Here is a 21,539-nt window from a genome sequence, read left to right on the forward strand (position 1 = left end):
GTCTGAAGATGAGGATGAGGACAACATGCTAGGGATAGTGGCACAACAGGACAAAAGGAAATTAGGGCCTTGACATCTTTGCATTCTAGGGCCAAGCTTTAACTGCAAAGGGAAACTGTCTTATTGATGCTACCCATAGTTACAGACTTTTTCATATGTATCATGGGGAGCCGCCTCAGAAAACACTCTAAGTTTGAATTCAAACAAAAGAGAGCTATATTTTACCTGGCCAGGCACTAGAGACTGATGATCTGTGGGAGAACAGCAATTTCCGGGCCTGTGTCTTGGGAATTTAAGGATGAAAACCACAGCTCAGGGGTTGTTCTCAGGGTCTTGCAAGCAAGCAAGTTACAGAAGACAAAAGAGCAGTTAGCTCAGCCTCATCTTGGGTCCAAACAAATGTTAGAATCCTGAGTTTCAGCTGAGTGGGGGCGATAATCTATTTCAAAGTCATGGTCACCACGACCACCACTATATCCTGAGTTGGGTACATTCTGTGGGGTACAAAGTACGGAAAAACAAGTTTTATAAGAAAACAGCCATGTAGTTCTCTCTTTCACAGGAGCAGTAACAGAAAAACTAAGATAAAGTCTACAACAGCTAAGATGGAGTCCCTTCGGCCACATTTCTTGTTCATACAGCCACAGTGAGTGCATTTCCGCTGTCCCAGTACTAGTAACTTATTTGATGCTTGCAGTTCTCTCATTTACTCATCATTTTACTACTGATATCTATAAGCCTTATGTCTACATGATCAAGCTAATACAAATAATTCACAACTATATTGATTTAACCTTGTCTATATCTATATTAACCTACCAACTTATTTAACTACACTGGCGTACTGACTTATCACCTTTCACTGTCCCATATCTTTTTCCTGTGGCTTACATCCTATGTCTGACAGTTACATGATTTTATTACTATTACTTAGGCTTACTCCTGATGAACTTATCTATGAATTTATGTCTTACTGTTGCTTAGCTATGTTATCTTACCTTATTCCTATAATCTATAACCTATGTCTATGACCTATTGATCATCTATGTTAACTTGCCTTATACCTATAATCCATGTCTATAATTTATTGATTATATCCATCAGTTCATACCATAACATATAGACAAATTTCTATTCTTAAAACTGTAAGGGTCCGGCGGAGCGTCGGAGGGAGAGACCACACAAGAGACCGGCTTCATGCAATTGGCAAAAGGGGATTTATTGAACCAGCATGCTGGGGCTCAAGGCTCACTCAGGAAGGGAGAGCAGCCCAGAGCCCAGAGCAAATCAACAACAACAAAAAGAGATCCCACAAAGGTCAGAATCTCACAAAATCTGAGAGCTTGTGGGAAAAAGTATGGAGTAAGTAAAGTTTAATCTCCAGTCTAACAAGTGAAAGAAAGTAGGTAAGGCTCTGAAATGTGAACTGGCTTAGCATATTGAGATATTAAAATAAGTTAATAATAGGAAGAGAAAGAAAGAAGGTAGTGTGTGCCAAATCAAGAAACATATGAATGGGACTGGAGCTGTGGCTCAGTGGTAGGGTGCTCATCTGGCATGTGTGAGGCACTGGGTTTTATCCTCAACACTACATAAAAATAAAATAAAGGTATTGTGTTCATCTACAACTAAATATATATATATATATATGTAAATATGTATAAATATATAAATACACACACGCACTCACATACACATATTTTAAAAAAAAAAAGAAACATAAGCACAACCCAAATCATTCTGAGGTTTGTAGGCAGGCATCAAGAGAGATGGGGAAGAATCAAAAGTGATTCTCATCTTTTTGGTGTGATCAATTGTGTGGATGGTAGAATCATTTATTGAGAAAAGAAACATCAGTGAAGTGACAGGTTTCGGTGGGGAAACAATGTTTTCACTTTGGAATGTGTTGTGTTTGAGGTATTTGTGAGTATAGAAATAGTTATTTGGGTCTAGTGTTCAGGGCTAAGTAAGATTAAGTTTCTCAGAATTAAAAAAAAACTTGGAGCTGTTAGCAAGTGCATGGTAAAAAGGTTAGAGGAATGGATAAAATCACTTGGGGCAGAAGTCTGTACAGAGGTAAAACTATAAGAGTATAGAAGAGGGCCTAAGATCCAGCCTTGAGAGAATTCTTGCATTAAGTGATTAAATGTGGGAAGGGGAATGGACCAGGGAGATTGAATAGGAATAACTAGAAAGAAAGGAAGCCAGGTAATCAGGTTGTTACTGAGGCCTTTTTGGAGAGGAGATGATGAAAACAAGAAAAGGCTAGCCAACCCTCCTCAGCCATCAGTTCCTTTGTGCCAGCCCCACCAAGTCCCAGCGCTGGTGGATTATGATCTGTGCAGTTGTGTTACCGCTGTTGACCAGTGACGAGTCCTTGCTTCCCCAATGTTGAAGAATAACACCAGAGAAGCAGGCCGAGGCAAGGTCAGAGTAGAAATTAGAAGTTTATTAAAGGACAGCAGAAAAGACTTCTCCCGGAGGAAGAAGGGGACCCAAGAAGTAGAATCCGTGGAAGTGCGGTTGTCTCTCCATTTTATAGTTTTCGGTGATGGAATGTAGGTGGGAAGGCCCGAGGGGTTGGAACACAGGTGGGCCAAAGAAGTAATGAGTCAGCATCTTCAAGTTTGCTGTTCATTAACATTTCTTTGGGATGGGCTATCTTTAAATCTGCTGGGGCTGTTCATTAACATTTCTTTGGGATGGACTTTGGCTTTGGGCTTTTTCCTGGACTTCCAGGAGAGTTGCTCAACTTTTCCAAGAATTCATTCTCAACATGGCCTCCATTTAGATTTCACTCAATATTACACCCTATTTACCTAACTACACTGACAACCTAATTTTAAATCTGGCTTCAGTTGGTCTGCAAAGTTGCTTCTTGCTAACGAGTAAGATAGGATAGGTAATGGGCCCTAATTAAGGTTGTTTTCAAAATGTAAAGTTCTATCCATGAAAATAATAAAAAAAAAATTCCAAACATTTCAGCCAAGTCTTTGTCCTGGGGTGGCAGGGAAATGGATGTGGGGGCAGACCCAAATGGAAGTTAGAGTAATCTTCAAACTCAAGGCTAAAAGGGCATAGATAATTAGAAGGTCATGGGCTGAACCAAACACATTGGTACTTTCCCAATAACTGTTTAGCATCGATTTTGACCAATAGCCTTGGTACTTTTCTAAGACCTAATCAGCATAGATTTTGATCAACGTCCCTACCCAGTAGCTATGTAAGTGCTTAGACTAGTACAGTTAAGTGGGCAATCCCTATTGGGTCCCTTTGGGCCTCTGTGGATGTGTCTCTTTTCTTCTCACTTGAATATGTCATATTCCTTCCTGTCTTGCCTTCTATTAGTGTCTGTGGATCTCATTCTTTGAATCTGTGAGACAAGAACCTGGAAAGAAATCTTCGGTGAGCTGCTGGATCTGCTGTGACACTGGAGGGCATAGCCCACCATTAAGAGCTACAACACACCACACACCACCTGATCGTAGTGAAGAATCCATCCTTGCCTGCTGTGACCCTCAGAGCTGATACCTGCAGCTATCCCCCGCTGTGATTAGCTGCTAATGCTAAAACAGGCTTTCTCAACTGCAGAGGCCTGCAGCTTACACAGATCCCATTTCCAGCAGAAGCAGAGAATCTAGTTTTATCTCAAACTCCAGTTTCACTAAGGGATTAAAGATAAAGCCCTGAGCAGGGTAGCTGCCTGTTTAGCAACAAACGAAAGTGATTAGCAATCCTTCTTATGATGACTGTGGCTCATTGGCTTCTCCCTAGTTCACATCACAAGACACTCCAAAACACATGAGCTCACAGGTGAGCATAACCTGGCACCTATGGAAGAACAAAGAGACTCTGCCTTGCAGACAGCTACTGAAGTACACATACCAACTGAGTCAGACTCATTAGAGCACATGAATCAAGAATTTAAGGGGGGGCTGGGGATGTGGCTCAAGCGGTAGCGCGCTTGCCTGGCATGCGTGCGGCCTGGGTTCGATCCTCAGCACCACATACAAAGATGTTGTGTCCGCCAATAACTAAAAAATAAAAATACTAAAAAAAAATTCTCTCTCTTCCCCTCTCTCTCTCACTCTCTTAAAAAAAAAAAGAATTTAAGGGGAAAAAAACATGATGAATATACTTCAGGAGATAAAGGAAAATATTAGAAATATAACTGAAATAGAAGATATGAAAAATTCTGATGAAAGAAATAGTATTTGGCCTCAAAAAGGTAGATGATCTGATGCAAAGACACTGGCAGCCACGACAAACACCTGTTGCAGAGGCACCCTAGTTAAAATTTCAGAGTTAAAAAAAAAAGTCTACAAAAGATTTCAATGGTTTTCTGTGAGACTCTTATTGGCTACTCGATCTGACGAGTTCATCCTGTAAAGGTAAAATTTCTAAGCTGACTCTAAGCTGCAAGAGTCTGAGTTAAAGTGTAAAAGACTGGGGATTGTAAGGTTTCTAAATTGAAAGGCTTGGGCTAAAAATAATAATAATAGGCCAGGTATTGTTAAAATTCCTTTGCTACCCCCAGAACCTGTAATCTCTGTAGCTGTTAGAACAATACCTGAACTGCCCAGTAAATATTTCCATTGATTCCCTGGTTGTTTATTAGCTAAGGGCTCCAAATAGCTCAGACGTAAGCATCCAGGCCACAAAACCAATCAGTTTAAATGTGTACCCCGCTCAGGGGTGACCAATCACCCCTGCCCAGATTGTTCCCACCAATAGATGTACTAATCATGGCTCAGGGTTGTTGTTCAATTTTCCCGCGCCTCAAGGTGATTTGTTCTGATGTATGCAAAGCCCCCCACCCTCTCCAAAAAGTGTACTTAAGCTCTGCTTGACCTCTGCTCTGGGCTCTGGGCTGCTCTCCCTTCCTGAGTGGGCCTTGAGCCCCACCATGCTGGTTCAATAAAACTTCCCCCTGCAATTGCATGAAGCTGGTCTCTTGTGTGGTCTCTCCCTCCGACGCTCCGCTGGACCCTTACAATCCTACTCGATGCAAACACCATTCTTTCAAAGTGTGGCTTTCTCGCTTTCTTTCAAATCCCACTTTTGTCTTTGTTTTTTAACACCAGCCTAATGACTGCTTTCCTCATGTGACTAAATTCCTGAAGAAAATTAACTGAAGGTCTTAGAGTTATTTTTTGACTAAATAATAAAGAGGTGGGAAGAAAAATGACAGATTCAGCTTAAAAAGAAGAGATTTGTAAAATCAGATTGTGGAACTAGGAGATGGTAGGAGAAGATAAAAATAGAAGAACAAAGTAGGATTAAATATAAATATATATTCTACACACGCGCACATACACACACACACACACACAAATACACATGTGGCACCAGGCAGCAATGGGAAAATGCCATAGAAACAAATGTCATTCTCCTCTGCAAAGGTCACAAATCTAATTTGCCAATCCTGTTATCTCAGAATACACAGATTTATTGAAAGGGTAAAGTTTCTAAACTGCAAAACCTGAGTTAAAAAGTAAAGGACTAGGTATTGTAAAGTTTCAGAACTGCACACAGAACCTGAAATTCCTGAGGCAGTTAAGACAATGCCCAGTACTGACCACTTAGTTGTTTAATAACCTAGGACCCTGTGCAGTTTGGCACGTAGGCATTCAGGGCCCAAACCAATCAGTTTGAATGTATCTCCTCCTTAGGAATGACCAATCACCCCCCCCACCCCGCCCGACCTATTCCCACCAATGAATGTGCTAATCATGTATGAGAGTTGTTGTTCAATTTTCCCGCGCCTCATGATGATTTGTTCTGATGTATGCAAAAAAAAGTGTACTTAAGCACTGCTTAACCTCTGCTCTGGGCTCTGGGCTGCTCTCCCTTCTTGAGTGAGCACGGAGCCCCAGCTTGCTGGATTCTTAATAAATCCCCTTTTGCTGATTGCATGAGCCAGTCTCTTGGTGGTCTCTTCCTCCAATGTTCTCCAGACCCTTACATTATCACTAACTATGATGAATCCAGAGATGTGACAGATCAATGAGAGGCAGGTGTATTTTCCACTGGAGGGAAATCAGAGAAGAGCTGATTTAGATTACAAGTTCCTAAATTTCTCCTTTAGGCTATGCCATAAGGAAGCATCCTTAGCTGTCCAACTGAGGCACATATTTGCTTAAGGAGGAGGTGCTAGTGTCACTGGGATTTCTCCTTCAGTGTTTGGGGGCAAGTTACAGCACTCAACATGTTAAAAAATTCAGGTCTCCTGCAGGCTGATCCATCCCACACTCACAGGACAGTACTGGACATTGTGATATTTTCTGAACAGTCCAGGCATCTATCCAGCTCAGGGCTTTTTCACCTGCTGTTCCTTCTCTCTGGACTTTTCTTCTAAATATTCTCACAGTTTGTTCCCTTACTTCTTCAGGTCTTTGCTTAAGTGGCACATCACTAGAGAGGTTTTCCATAATTATTCTATTCAAAATGTCAACTTCCCTTCCTGCATGGACACCCCCCACTCCCCTTCCCTGTTTATTTTTCTCCCTATTGTAACCATTTCATTTCTTTCTTTCTTCTTTTGTTTTGTTAATTGTCTGTATTCCACTTCTTAAATGTAAACTCCATTAGGGCAAAGAGTTATGGTTGTTCTGTTCATTCCTGGCTCAGAGAAGGTGCTCAAAATGTATTTGTTGAATGAATGAAGCATTCCTGTAGATCCAAGCAGTAGTACTAAGGCCTAAAACCAACATTTTTTAGCATAGATTATCAGTAGTTGATGGTGAATCTTCTTTAACTAAAAGTTGAAATATATGTCACATATCAAACCAAAATGTTTAGCTACAACAGCCTGTAATTAGTGCTTATTAATGTGTATGTAATATGGATCTTGATCTTGTTCAGGACAGTTAGTTATTCTTCCTTCTCTGAGAAAAAAAGATATTTTCTAGGGAAGAGACAGAGGATAGCATTTCCCCTAACTTCTCTGCAGTTGTATATTAGGGATCCCCCAAAGTGTTATTATCTAAAGTGAAGGTGAATAAATTTGCCCCCAGAAAACGGGACAGGAGTTGTGTCTTTTTATAATTTATGTACTTCAGTTTATAAACACAAAGGTTAAGTCTGTGGTTATAAGGTAAACAATGACAACAGAAACCATAAGAAAATTATTTGAGGAGACACCTTGTGATACATTTCTAACTGTGTCTCTCTTTACCGGGAAATCATATGTCCTCATCACTGCCATGAAACTTGAAGTGACCCTGTATTTCTCAACTATTTTTTCAAGAATGCTGAGTAACAGACCACCCAATGGTTTACAACAACAAACCTTTTTTTTTTTTCTCAGAGATATGCAGGTCAGCTGTGTCCGGGAGGAAAGGTTCCAACCTTCCTAGGGCTCCTGCAAGGTCTGAAATAAAAGCTGATAAAGACGAATTAACAGAAGAAAATGTGATGTTTATTTAGTCAAATTTTTACATGCCATAAGAGGGAGACTTCAGAAGTGAAGATCTAAAGATCAAGAAAGTCTGTCATTTTTAATGCTTAGATTGGGCAAAGAATGGACAGCTATATAAAAATGTGACTGGACAAAAAGAGTATGACTCAACTGTAACGGACTAAATGGGGAAACTCGGAAAAGCCTGTCCAGATCCTTCTAGGACTCTGGGCAGCTTGTCTTCCTCCTAGGGAGAGGGTAGAGCCCCCAGAATGAGTGCCTTATGACCCACTATCAGACAAGATAGATAGGTCAGAGGATTTCTTTATGGCCAGCTTGTACCCAGAAAGGTGGGGCTCATTATTTCTAGGTTTTATGGCTGGTTTGGTGGGTAGCTGGGTTCTAGTATCTTTACTTGCGAGGGCAGAGAAAGAGAAGCAGAAGAAAGGACTTGAGAAAGATATTTCTTCTGAGCTACTTTCCGTTATTTCCAAGCATTCCACATGCCGAGCACCCTACTCTGGCCTATCACTTTGGGAGTCTCACCAGCTGGGACAGCTTTATTTCAGGATGTAGATTTCCTGGGCTTATGGTCCAAAAAAGTCTTTGTATCACCCTGCTGGTGAAATTAAAATATCTTTATATTTTATAGATTTTTTTTTATTGGTTGTTCACAACATTACAAAGCTCTTGACATATCATATTTCATACATTAGATTGAAGTGGGTTATGAACTCCCAATTTTACCCCAAATGCAGATTGCAGAATCACGTCGGTTACACATCCACAATTTTACATAATGCCCAATTAGTAATTGTTGTATTCTGCTACCTTTCCTATCCCCTACTATCCCCCCTCCCCTATATTTTATAGATTTTATTTTTACTTTAGTATAAAATTCCAGGTTGACAGGGTTCTTTTTGTTTATTTTAAAGATTTGGGGTTTTAAAAATTTTTTTTACTATTATCATTTTCTTTTGACTTGCATGGTTTCTAATGAAAAGTCTACGAAAATTATGATTCCTTTGCATGTAATTAATTTCCTTTTGTCTCCTTCTGGTTCCTTTTAAAATTTTCTTTCTATTTTTTACCAATGTCTTTATGATATGCCAGGGTATAGTTTCTTTTATGTCTATCCTTTTTTTTTTTATTGGTTGTTCAAAACCTTACAAAGCTCTTGACATATCATATTTCATGCATTAGCTTCAAGTGAGTTATGAACTCCCATTTTTACCCCAAATACAGATTGCAGAATCACATCGTTACACATCCACATTTTTACATAATGCCATACTAGTAACTGTTGTATTCTGCTACCTTTCCTATCCTCTATTATGTCTATCCTATTTGGGCTTCTTTGACTTTCTTGGATCTGTAGTTTATAGATTTCATCAAATTTGGGACACTTTTGTTCATTATTTCTTTGATTTTTTTTTTTTTTTGGTTCATCTCCATTTCCTTTCTGGGGCTGCAATTATGTATATGTTAGGCTTCTCTATATTGTGCCATAAGTTACTGAGGTTCTATTCATTCTTTTTTCAGTCTTTTTCCTTGTGTGGGTCATTTTGAATTGTTTTTATTGCTGTTTTCAAATTCATTAATTTTTTTTGCACCTCCTAATGTGCTACTGATCCATCGAGAGAAATTTTTATCTCTGATATTGTATTTCCCATTTCCAAGTTTTTGTTTGTTTGTTTGTTTGTTTTGGTAGCACTAGAGAGTGAACCCAGGGTCACTTTTCAGTGTTCAGTCACACCCCCAGTCCTTTTTATTCTGAGAGACAGGTCTCACTAAATTGCCCAGTCTGGCTAGAACTTGCAATCTTCCCACCTCAGCCTAGTAGTTGAGATTACAAGCAGTGCTACCATACTTGGCTCCAGAAAATTCTATTTGCTTCTTTTTAAGTCTCTCTGATTTCTCAATCATATTTTCTTTTAAATCCTTGAGAATATTTATCACATTTACAATACATGTTTAAAGCCTTTCTCTGTTAATGCCATCACTATTATCACTTCTGTATGTGCTTCTGTTGATTTATAAGATATTTTCCTAGCATTTGACATGTCTGTTAATTTTTGATTGGATGGCTGACATTTGAATCTGTTGTTGAATCTTAAATTTTATTATTTTTGTGGTCGTTATAAAGGATTAGACTTTGTTCCTGCAAGCAGTTAATTTTCTTACTGAGTAGTTTGACCCTTTCAGGGTTTGTTTTTAAGCTTCTGAAGGGTGCATTAATTCACTTTTGATTCCTACAATCCGGGACAAGTTTATCCCACTACTGAGGCATGACACTTGTAGGGTATCTACTGCAAGTTGCCTGTTAGTCAGCAAAGTTTCTGGACTTGGTTGCCTGGAACTCAAAGGACTTCCAGTCCTGTGTGAGCTATTAATTGACTTACTGCTCTACAATAATTGTTCTTTCCTGGCCTTGTGGAGCTTCACATGATATATTCACTCATTTTCATTCAGTTAAAATTTCAGATACTCTTATGCAGGGTTTTGAAGCTCTTTACGTGTTATTCATTCCTATCCAGAATTCTGCTCCCCTAAAAGTGCAACCAACGTGTCCTCTTCCAATTTCTTAAACTCTACTCCTGTCTTCCCAGCTCAGTGAGACCTTAGTTATGAGTTTCCTTTCCCTGAACCAGACTGACAGTTGCCAGTAGGCAAAAAGTCCAGGAGGCATGCGCTGTGCTCATCTTGTTTTGTTTCTCTTCTCTCAGGCAAACAATCCAGAACAGTCTGTTGTCTAACGTCAGAAAAAGAGTTGTTATCTACATGTTGTTCGGTTTTCTAATTTTTGGAGCGGGACATCAACTGCAGACCCATTTTCTCTTCTTGCTGCAAGGTAAGAAGTCTTGTAAATTATTTCTTAAATTGTGTATGTAATGGAAGAAAAGCCTTTTCTTTGTGATGTCCCTGCCTCCTCCCTCAAGAAATGCTGACGGACGACTTTTTTTTCAGATGATTTGCGTCTAGCTACAGGGTCTTCCTCTCTACCCTCCCCCTGGCAGCGCGCGGTTTGTCCACGCCCACTCGCTTCCCAGCTCGCGCCTCCGGCTTCTTCCCGCTCCCGCCCTTGGCAGCTGCGCTCTCGTCCCGCGCGCGCCAGCTCACTGCGCCTGCGCGGCGTGCGGACGCCACACGCTCCCGGAAGTGGGAGGTGTCCGCTGGAGTTTGTGTGGCGGCCGCGGGAACGCGAGCTGGGTGGTTTTTCAACGGAGAAAAGCCCAGCTTTGGGGCTTGGTGGGGAGTGAGCGAGTGTGTGCCTCCAGCAGCTGGCTTCTGGCGTGAGAGCCCGCATGGAGGAAGAGCAGAGTGGGCAGCCTAGCGGCGAGGCCGTGGCGCTCTCGCAGCTGGAGGCTCCGCAGCCGGAGGGTGGGGAGGATCCGCAGCACGCGCCTCGCGAGGTGAGCGCTGGGCCCGCGTCCCCCTCGGCCCCGGTCGCCCCTGGGCATCCCTTTTCTCCTGCTGTGCAGCTTAAACCGCTGCCCCAGGCATGCCGGGTCCCCAGCTCGGGGCGCCTGTCATTGACCCCTCAGGGCCCAATCAGGATGGGTGTAAGTGGTCCAGAAGAGAAGTTGTGTGGACTGTGGTTTTGTAAGTTCTGGGTGGGAATTCTGCGCTAAACATTCTGCGTTCACTGTTGCTGCTGCCATTCCATCATCAGTAATTGGGAAGTTTTGTTTTGTTTTGTTTTTTAAATAGTACCATTTGCTCTGGAAATGTCTCTTGAAGCCTGCCTCCTTCCTCACAGCCTTCACAGAACATGACTGTGTTGTCTGCCTGCCTAGTCTTCGCCTCCCATTTCTGCCCATTTTCTTCTATCATCTCATAGACCTATAGTCTGTGATTGATTTTCCTAATGATTTGACATCTCACTCTTGGATCTTAGTCACATTGGCAAACATGTAAAGCAAGCTTAAAACTTATTCGTCTTATTTATTGGAGATGATTATTTTTGATTAGCGCCGTACATTGTAAATAATGCTGAAGTTGGTCTTTACCTCGTAATAACGGATCATTGTTGAGCCCCTTACAAAGTGAGTATTTGCAAGAGGATTCCTAGGTCTTTTGCTCCTTGCATGTATGAGTTGGTTTCTGCGTACAGCATAATGATCTTTTAATAATCTGAATTTGGGTGACTATTCCATTCCTTCTGTTGGGTGCCCGCAGGATCGTATCCCTTTCTGTTGCTAGTTTTATCTCACACAGTCATCCTTTTTTCCTGCGTTGAGCCCCTAGCTTCATTGTCTTTTTTTTTACAATGGAAGGTGGTTCTCCTTAAGGGTCTTTATAGGTTCTCTTGCCCAGCATACTCTTCCTCTGGATCTTTGCAAAGCTGTCTCATTCTCAAAGAGGACTTCCTTGTGCCCTGTGGAGAACTTTTCCACCCCACCACCTCCTTTATTCTGAGATAGATTTTGTAAGTAACATCATCTAAGTCAGTTTAAAAAAATTTTTTTCAAAAGTTTACTTTAATAAGAGAAGTGTGTTTGATTATACTTCATTAATTTGAAAGTTTTGAAACTTCTTAAGTTTAGCTATTTGAGGCCTCCATATGTTCCAGATTGTTTTAATGACCATCATATTCATATTTGTTAAAAATTTATTGTTGGATGCTCTAAATAAATGAACAGACTTTTTTTTTCCAATCAAAAGCAAAGTTGTTTTTTGTTGATATTCAGCTAGTAAATTTCCATTATTACTAGTTTTTGATGCTTTTGTAGATTAATAAAAGCTGTTGCATTTTTATGTTTTACCAGGTAGGTTCAAATTTTATCAGAACTCTTATTTTGGAAGAATTTTAATCAAGATAAGTTGTGTTTTTTTAATGTATAGATGCAAATAGGTTAATGTAGTTTTTTTGCAACAAAATTATGGAAACACTAAGACACTGTTTTCAGATTTTCTTAACAGAAAAAGATACTTTTTGATAAGCAGTTACTTTGAAGCTTATTTTTAAACCATACTTTATATCTTGAAACAATAGATTGTGTTCATTTAAAAAACCAAACTTTTAGAGATCAAACTATCATCCCCTTCTCAGTACAAATAAAAAAGGATAGCAATTTTGGAATATTTAATGTTAACCGTTCTGTGAGGTGAATCTTTCTCTTCTTATTGCAGAATCCATCTCCCTCTTTTGTTTATGGCTAGTACTGTAAGTGACATTTGACAGATGGACATAGAGACTGGAGCAGAAGGCAGTTCCAATCTCAATTTAGTAAATGAATGTGTTTTTGCAGATTAATAGTATACATGGGGTTTCAAATTTTTCTTTCTGTTTCTTGGTGGATTAACTTGTGTCCTAGAACTGAAGAAACACTAATCACTGAGAGGAAGACCTTGACTGTGCTCAGAACTTCACTGAAACAAGAGGTCTGCAGTTGGTTGTAGGAGCAGAAACCAGTCTTCATAAAAGTCATGATTTGTAGCATATGTAGAAGAGGTGTGTTAATTTGTAGTAAATTTTGTTGCTGTAGTTTTACATAAGAATTCCAAGTGAATCTGAGAATGGATTTATCCAAAGAGAAAATTTGCTTAAACTATGTGAGAGTTTGTTTTAGTAAGATGGGACGTAAAATTCAGTGTAGGTTTTAATACAAAAGAATAAATTATGTTGTTTAATTGTAAAGACAGTAGCCAGGTATCTTTTATAAATTTAATGTATTAAAAGCTAATTATTTTGTTAGTCAAAAAAGCAATATAATAAAATTTGTTTTTATTTTGAAATGATTGTTAACTAGGAATCTCATGCTTAATCCTATTTATGGAATTCGTACAGTGAAATTGCTAACCCCTTCCTCAAAGGAAATGAGAATGAGCACTCTGGCACAGTAACTAGCATTACATTTCCAATAAATATGTATTGCATTAAAGTAAGAGTTTAGAGTGAGAAATAGCCCCTGAACCATTGGAGTAATTCTAAGCCAGGGATGGAGGCTTTTTGCTGTTATCCCTCCTTAGTCTGTAATTCAGAGTTCACATGGGAATAGTGTAGTAAATTTTGACTAAGTTAATAAGCATTAATATGTTAATAGTATCAAAGTATTTTTGGAAATTCTGAAACAGCTAATATTGAAACCTTACATAGGGGAAATAATTGGATTATAAATGAATCTTTGGAGCATAACATGATTGTAGTTTGGGTTTATCCGTAGAGAGAATAGAATTAAGTCATGTAACAGACTTAAAATGAGAATAGGTTTATAATACCTTAACTATAGTTCTGAATTATTGGATATGTGTGACTTGAAAAAAGTTAAAAAAATTTTTTTTGAGTTTTAAAACTGAATACAGTACCTTTGTTTTGGTACTAGGAAGTTTTTTTTTTTTTAATTTTGTTTTGTAGTTGTAAATAGACAGAATGCCTTTATTTTATTTGTTAATTTTTACGTGGTGCTGAGGATCGAACCTAGTGCCCCACACATGCTAGGCAAGCGCTTTGCCACTGAGCTATAGCCCCAGCCCTATACTAGGAAGTTTTGAGTTAGATTTATAGCATATTTTGTTTTTATATTGGATTGAATTAAAAGATTCAGTCAGGAAGTCACTGACTTACACATGTATAGTGTGAAAGTTCATTTAAAAATTAGCTATTTTGTAAGTTTATAAAAAGGTCTCTTTTACTGCCTGTGATGATAATAAATAAAGTTGCCATTTATTAATAATCACTGCTGGATATGGTATTAGGAACTTGCTATATATGGTCTTATTGCATGCTTATAATAATTCTGCCCATATACTATTTACTGTTATGGTTACTAAATACCATTTGAGATAAATACACTTTTACTTTATGGGTGAGGAAATTTAAGAGCAAAAGCTGATAAGTAACCACCCAAGATTATGCTGCTAGTAAATGATCAGCTCAGATTCTGTACTCAGGTGGCTCTGACTCCAACACCTTTTTGCTTAGCTTCATCTCCTTTGAGGAGCCTCATGACTCAGAGAAGGATAAATTATTTTGAAATATATTTTTCATCCTGTCCTCCCTCCAGAAGCTGCAATGGGTGCTTTTCCTTGAATATGTAGCATGAAGATGCCTCAGGAGTTTGAGTCTTTAGATATAAGATGTTTGTACTATTGATAAGCTGTATCCTCTCCCTACTTTTTTTTCCCACAGAAAAAGCATCGATGTAGGTTTGATGGCCAAGAAACAAAAGGATCTAAGTTCATTACCTCCAATGGAAGTGATTTCAGTGACCCAGTTTACAAAGAGATTGCTATTACAAATGGCTGTATTAATAGAATGAGTAAGGAAGAACTCAGAGCTAAGCTTTCAGAATTCAAGCTTGAAACCAGGTAACTAAAAATAACTTTAAAAAATTACATGCTCACCTTAGGAAATTGTGAAAATACTGAAAAAAATTATCTGTATTCATACTTGAATAACAATTGACAATTCAAGTAAGAATTGTAATTGATATTCTTGTACATAAATCTTTGTGTGCAACTCTATTTCTATCAGTCTTTTAAATGATAAAATAACACTATTCAATCGAAATCCAGGAATATCTGCTAGCATAGCTAGGAGTCTATCTAACCAAAACAAATACATTTAAAATTTTTGTATGGTTGCTTTGTTTACTTGATGGATAGTTATATCTTATTAATGATGTTGAATATTTTTGTTTTTATTTTTCTTTGGCCATTTGTATTGTTTTTGTAAGGAGAATTGTCTGAAACCAGGTAATTTAAAGAAATCATTCATTTTTCAGAAATTTTTTTTATTGTTTTAACTTCTAAAACTAATACAGAATGATTGTGTGTATTATATTTCACTGTGTATTGAAAGAGAAAAAATGTAGCTTAGATAGCTGTTTCTGTATTTTTAGTGAGATAAACACATACCTAAATTTTTAATATATTTTATAAAGCAAATTACTTTTTTCTTGAGTATAGGAAAGGAATGACTTGGAGTCCAGAAAAATGTATAGATTTTTAATGAACAGTAGAATTGCTAGGCATCAAGAAAGAAATTGTATGTGATAGATGAAAAGGTATTAAATCCTTATTCCTATCTCAGTAGAATTCCTCCTCTTTGCTTTAAGATAGAGCTTCACTACTTTTCAGAAGAGCACACATAATTTTTTTCCCTTCTAAATTGTCTGTATCATAATTTGTGAAGAAATTTTTGACTTCATTTTTCCCTGACTCTTTCTACTATGAAGGTCCACTCTATAGCCTACAGAAGACTTTCTGAGCAAAATTTTTATCCTTCCCAGGTGTGAAGATCATTTGCTTGCTTCTGGCTTACATGGGAGCTAGAGATCTAGATGTATGTTTATACATTTATTCAACAAGCCTGTATTGAATTCTAAGCACTACACTAGGCATTGAAGTTATAAAGGTAAATACAGATATGTTTCCCTGCTTTGGAAATCTCACAGTCTTTTAGGAAAACACAAAAATAAATAATTACAGTACAGAGTGGCCAGTACTATATTGGAGGCCTGGCCAAGTGCAGCACAAGGATACAGGAGAGTGTGTTTCTCAGGAATTCAGGAAGGTGACATTTGTAACAAACACAAAATGGCTAGAGGAGGATATTTCAGGCTTTTTTTTGTGAAGAAATATTTGACACCATTTGTGAAGAAAATTTTGACTAAAAATCTTTTGATTCCTGTTTTTAGATTTTTTTTTGTTATATGATTTGCCTTTTTAAAAAAACTACTATAAACCAGTTACAGAACATGAAAACATACCACATATTGAGGCCAGGGCCTATAGTATGTTTTGTCTGCAGTATCTGATATACTGGTGTGCAGTGGGGATGCAGGGATGTTTAACAGTGATACTGAAATGATAGGTCATAGCAGTGTGAGGAGCACTATACTGAAGTTTACATTTTACCAAGTAAAAAGAATGGACCTGTAAAGATGGTTGGGTAGGAAGTTGGCATTGATGCTCAGTTCTTAAGTAAGGTAACGAACGAATTTGCTATAGTGCAAGAAGCTGATGGGAGCTATAGCAAAGAGAATTAAGGAAAACCAGATTCTGAATGTTTTTTTTGAAGTTGGAATTAGTAAAAGTGGTTGAGTATGAGAGGGAGCAAGGGAGATATTAAGGATGACAGGTTTTTATCCTGAGTATTTAGTTATATGTTTGCACTACTGTTTGGTTTTTCAGGTAGCCATTTAGTTAGTATGGTTTCTCCCCCTGGAAACAAATAAACAAAACAAAAAGGAAAAGAAATTTTAAGACAAAGTACTCTGAAGTAACAGAGGTCACTTACAATGACTTAAAATGAAAGGGGTTGAAGAATTTGCTTGTTAGGTTTCAGTGATTTGGAAAATCCCATAAAACATTTTGTCTTAAAACAACCAACTAGTTGATTATCAGTGTTATCATGGGTAGGATTCCTTTGTCACTGCTTTGTTGAACTTAAGAAAGGAATACAGGCAAAAAAGAAAACAAAAATACAAAAACCTTTCTTAAAGTTCCTAACTGGCAATGTGACCAAAATACCTTACTTGGCAACTAAATATTAATTATAAGCTAGAGCCTTTTATTTTTACTACAGTTTTGTATTTATTTGTAGGCCGGTTCATTATTGAGCCAAGTAACAGTGAAGGAAACATAAGCACTGGCTGTGACATTTTTAAGTTATTGAAGAAATACATATTGTTTGAATATGTGATCACTGTTTATCAACCATTGTTATCTATGTAGGAGGACCCTTCCTTTCTCCCCTACTCATTTGTAGAATATGTATTTTAAAGCTTTGTGAAATATTGAAATTTCCAGATTATATTTTCCCCAAGGTAATTTAAGAAACTTCTATGATAATGTTCTGTGGATTATAGTTTACTCTTAGGATGGTATTGCTAAATTAGTTATACAGATAGTCAACTTTATGTTCTAGGCTCATAATGCTTTTGTATCACATGGAGTTTTTAGTTGTCTAAACTATAAATGCCAAAAGAAAGGAGGAGATAGTAGAGTATGTTCAATTTACTTAAATTTTTATCTCTCAAACGTATATGGCCAACAGAATGATTCAATATTAGTTTTTAGTTTTTATATCATGTCATCTTAATAGATAAGGCAGTATGGCTGAGTTAGTGGTATAGGCTGACAAAATTTATGATTTAAAATACCAAATATATATTAGAGAAATGCTCTTCTATACCATTAAAATGAACTGTTACTTGTGAAGGAAAATGTTGATGTTGTTTTATGCATTTTTCTGATTTAGCTTTGAGTCTTACTTTGCAATTTAGCTAAAGTATGCCATGACTGTCAGTGTTCAACCTATTGCCAGCAGGTAAGAGTTCGGAATTTTGACTGTAAAATTCACCTAAGTAAGTTTTTTATTCTTTTACTTAGAGGTGTAAAGGATGTATTAAAGAAGAGACTGAAAAACTATTATAAGAAGCAGAAGCTAATGTTGAAAGAGAGCAGTTGTGCTGATAGTTACTATGACTACATTTGTATTATTGACTTTGAAGCCACTTGTGAAGAGGGTAATCCACCTGAGTTCATACATGAAATAATTGAGTTTCCTGTTGTTTTATTGAATACTCATACCTTGCAAATAGTAAGTGAATTGTTATATCTTCATTTTATTTTTAGCAGCAACTATTTTGGTGTTCACTACTAAGTTGGAGGGTCTCATTTGCCATTTTAGCTAGAATAGAATTTTAAAGTGAGCTTTTTGCTCTTATATTAGCTTAACAGAAAAAAAAAAACTATAATCAAACAATAGTGGAAATAGCTTCTCCCCCTTTCCAGTAGCTAACATTATAATAGTGTTTTTTGTTTGCTTGTATCTCAGTATATATCAAAACCACTTGGGGAGGAAAAAACAAACAAAAAAAAAAACAAAATCAAACTAATGTTTAGGCTGGGTTTGTAGCTCAGTTAGTAGAGCATTTACTTTGCATGTTTTGAGGCTCTGGGGTTCTATCCTCAGCACAACATCAAAACAAATAAATAAAATAAAGGTATTCTGACTACAACTAAAACAAACAAAAAAACCCAACAGATGTTTGGTTCTATTCCCAGAGGTGCTAGTTTAGTTTCTGTCATAGGGCCCCTGACATCAGCATATTTTTTTTAAAAAGCGTCACAGGTGGTTTTAACTAATCTTTAAAAATGACAATTTATAGAAATAACTGGCCATCTTTTTGATGGAAAGTTTATTGAGGAAACAGCTCTTATAACCTTGGTTTCTAAGCAACATAGTATGTATGCTTTAGATAATTATTATTAGTACATTCATAGTTCAAGAAATCATAGAATAAATTCCCCAGAATAGTACTTTTATATAATCTGAGTGAGTATATATCGGAACATCTTATCTATCTGAAAATCACTTCTGTAATAACTCTATTGCCACCAACACACTGGCAGTAAGTATAAAAAGGCTTTGCATGAAAATGAATGGCTTTTTCTGTTGAGAGCTCTTCCATAATCCCAGTGATTTGGGAGTTCGAGGCAATAAGTTCACGGCCAGCTTGGGCAATTTGGCAAGGCCTTGTCTACAAAAAGGCTAGGTGTGTAGCTCAGTAGTCGAGTGGCTCTGGGTTCAATCCCCAGTACCACAAATAAACAATTACCTGATAATTCTGGTGACTGAATTTGTTGTGTAGGGTCTGTCATATATTGGGTCATATTTTTAACTTGTTATCCTTTTCTTTAGGAAGATACATTTCAGCAATATGTAAGACCAGAGATTAACACTCAGCTTTCTGATTTCTGCATCAGTCTTACTGGAATTACTCAGGTTATAATTTTGTGTTCCTTTTTCTAAAGTTTGAAAGACGTTTTTTAATTTGGGATTTATTTTATAGATGTTTTTAAAAAGTCATTGTTATGAACAATTTCTGGCAAGTCTTTTTTCTTAACTGTATTGTGACCACTGGCTTATTCTGCCTATCCTCCTGACTTCCAGACTGTAAGGATACTGAAGATACAGACTAACTAGACTGTGAATGTTTTCCTTACTTGGTAAAGATCTTTCACATTATAATAAAAAGACTTAGAACTTGGCATGAGGGCTTGGCCCTAGCTACACAGAATGCTGAGGTGTGATGTGTTGGGCTCAGGAGTTCTCATTTGGTCTGGGCAAGATAGTGAGACCTGCATCTCAGAAACAAAAAGCACATTTTACTTTTCTTTTATGGAGTTGTAATTGTGCATCTAAAGATTTCCTGTGTAAAATGGAGCATTAGCAAAGTCAGTATTATTGTGCTGTACTTGAAGATAAGGTTTAGAATGTATGTGTGTACAACTTGACTGTATATGTACCTTAATTTGTTTTTTAGTGTGATTTTTTTTTTGTTGTAGTATTCTAATAAGTAGGCCCTTCGTTCATCCATTTATCTACTCCACACATATTTGATTATCTACTGAAATATATGTTATAGAACTAGGGAATCAGTCTAGTCAGTCTCTGTCTTCATCTTTCTTATGATCTATAAGTCAGACAAAATAATCCACGTAATTAGGAAGAGTGACAAAATAGTATTTTATTAGGGTATTGTGGGCATCTATAAAAAGGATTTTTGTATGTGTAGAGGGCTATCCTAGGAAAAGCTTCCTCATGTTGGTGATCTTTGACTGAGTCATGATAGTAAGTAAACAGGAAGGAGGGTTGAGCATTTCACTTGTGAAACAGCAGATACATATAGTTCAGGATGGCTCAAATGTGCATGGGCTAGTGAAAAAATGGTCTAGGTAGCCAGAGGCAAATCAGATCATGAAAGCTCTTGTGTGTCCTTTTATCCCAAAGCCTTGAAGAGTGTCTGGAAGATATTGAGAGTGATAGAGTAGGTCAGATTTACATTTTAGTAAGTCCAGTTTGGCAGCAGTGTGTATATAGTGTGGTGTGTAAAGGTGTGAGACTTGAGTTGGGAAGACCACTTCATAGGCTATGGCTTTGAGCAGATAAGAGATTGCCCTTTTTTCTACTCTGAGAATCAGTAAGCTACTAGGTTAAGGCCTCTAAAAAGAGAACCATTGGGGATGGTCTTAGGTCTTAATTTTGGGAGAATTATATACCTCAGTTGAAAGTAATATCTACTACTTGGCTATAAACAATTTTTAATTATTTAGATGGTAGATCTATCTAACTGAAGGAAACTATGAAGAATTTAAAACAAATAAGCCATCCTCTTATTGATAATTTTCTTCTTGTATATGTCAGGGTGTTTTGTAGGACTATAAGTGGTTGTCTTAATTTTTACATATTTTACTTGTATTTCTTCAGGATCAGGTTGACAGAGCTGATACTTTTCCTCAGGTACTGAAAAAAGTAATTGACTGGATGAAATTGAAGGAATTAGGAACAAAGTATAAATATTGCATATTAACAGATGGGTAAGTATTTAGGGAATTTACCTTTTTAAAAATTATTTTTTAGGATTAAAAATTACCTTATTTAACTTAGGATGCCACTCTAGGGCCTTTAATAAATAAAAATATTTATTAAAATATTTCAATAAATAAATATTTGCTAAAGGCTCTAGAGTCATCCCATAGGAGATAGTATTTTCCCTTTCTTAATTTTACTCCTACTTAAATTTTGAATCCTAGAGATCAAAGAGGAGGGAAAGCAATGATAACATTGCTAGAAGTTATGAAAGACTAGAAGTCTAGAAAGATAAATATTAATATGTGAAACTAAATGTCTTTCCTAAAACTGATTTTAAACACATTTGTCTTCTTGCAGAAGTTCAGCTTGGCATTCAAGGTTTCTCATCCCACTGTATCCATTTAGCCTAATCCACCTGCCATTATTCATTTTTAGTCAGGCTACCCATGAATTTACATGGTATATGCTTTCTTTGTGTACTTCATGTTTTCCTGTCTGCTGAGAATCTCTTTCTCATTATTTCTTTGTCATTATTCAAAGCCTTAACGTAGTCTTTTTACCCAGATTTTACATTTCACGTTGTTTGTTAAAGTCTTATACCCTATATGATGTATTTCATTCTGACTACATATTCTTATATCTAATGTTTATTCATGTAGGACTTATTTTTGCAAGGAAATTAAAAATTATTTTAGGGTAAGGATTTTTATTAACCAATAGTCTTCCACAATGCTTAAATGCTGAGCCCAAAGTATATGCCCAACAAGCATTTGTTAAGTGAAAGGCTAAACGGGAAGATCAGAAAGATTAAAA

The 21,539-nt window shown here is 37.2% G+C and overlaps 1 protein-coding gene and 1 long non-coding RNA gene across 5 annotated transcripts in view; both read left to right on the top strand.

Annotated features, from left to right (window-relative positions):
* Nucleotides 1-4,941, top strand: part of LOC144370496 (uncharacterized) — a 34,937-nt gene extending 29,996 nt beyond the window's left edge. Inside the window, exons 2-4 of the long non-coding RNA XR_013430470.1 lie at nucleotides 563-646; nucleotides 1,151-1,317; nucleotides 3,349-4,941. This is a non-coding gene — a long non-coding RNA (uncharacterized LOC144370496). The remainder of the gene's footprint in view (nucleotides 1-562; nucleotides 647-1,150; nucleotides 1,318-3,348) is intronic.
* A 4,956-nt stretch (nucleotides 4,942-9,897) lies between these two features.
* The window catches only part of Eri1 (exoribonuclease 1), a 28,303-nt gene continuing 16,661 nt past the window's right edge, over nucleotides 9,898-21,539 (top strand). The window contains exons 1-6 of one of the 4 annotated variants that reach the window (XM_078031320.1): nucleotides 9,898-10,250; nucleotides 14,532-14,710; nucleotides 15,634-15,758; nucleotides 17,738-17,948; nucleotides 19,053-19,136; nucleotides 20,622-20,731. In XM_078031320.1, coding sequence (XP_077887446.1) covers nucleotides 17,796-17,948; nucleotides 19,053-19,136; nucleotides 20,622-20,731 — 347 coding nt within the window. In that variant the 5' untranslated portion in view covers nucleotides 9,898-10,250; nucleotides 14,532-14,710; nucleotides 15,634-15,758; nucleotides 17,738-17,795. Of the gene's footprint in view, nucleotides 10,251-10,524; nucleotides 10,813-12,717; nucleotides 12,855-14,531; nucleotides 14,711-15,633; nucleotides 15,759-17,737; nucleotides 17,949-19,052; nucleotides 19,137-20,621; nucleotides 20,732-21,539 lie in introns of those variants that run through there. The other 3 variants (XM_078031319.1, XM_040268147.2, XM_078031318.1) reach the window with 3 other exon arrangements.

This window comes from Ictidomys tridecemlineatus, chromosome 14, assembly GCF_052094955.1.
Source record: "Ictidomys tridecemlineatus isolate mIctTri1 chromosome 14, mIctTri1.hap1, whole genome shotgun sequence".
NCBI classification, from domain to species: Eukaryota; Metazoa; Chordata; class Mammalia; order Rodentia; family Sciuridae; genus Ictidomys; species Ictidomys tridecemlineatus.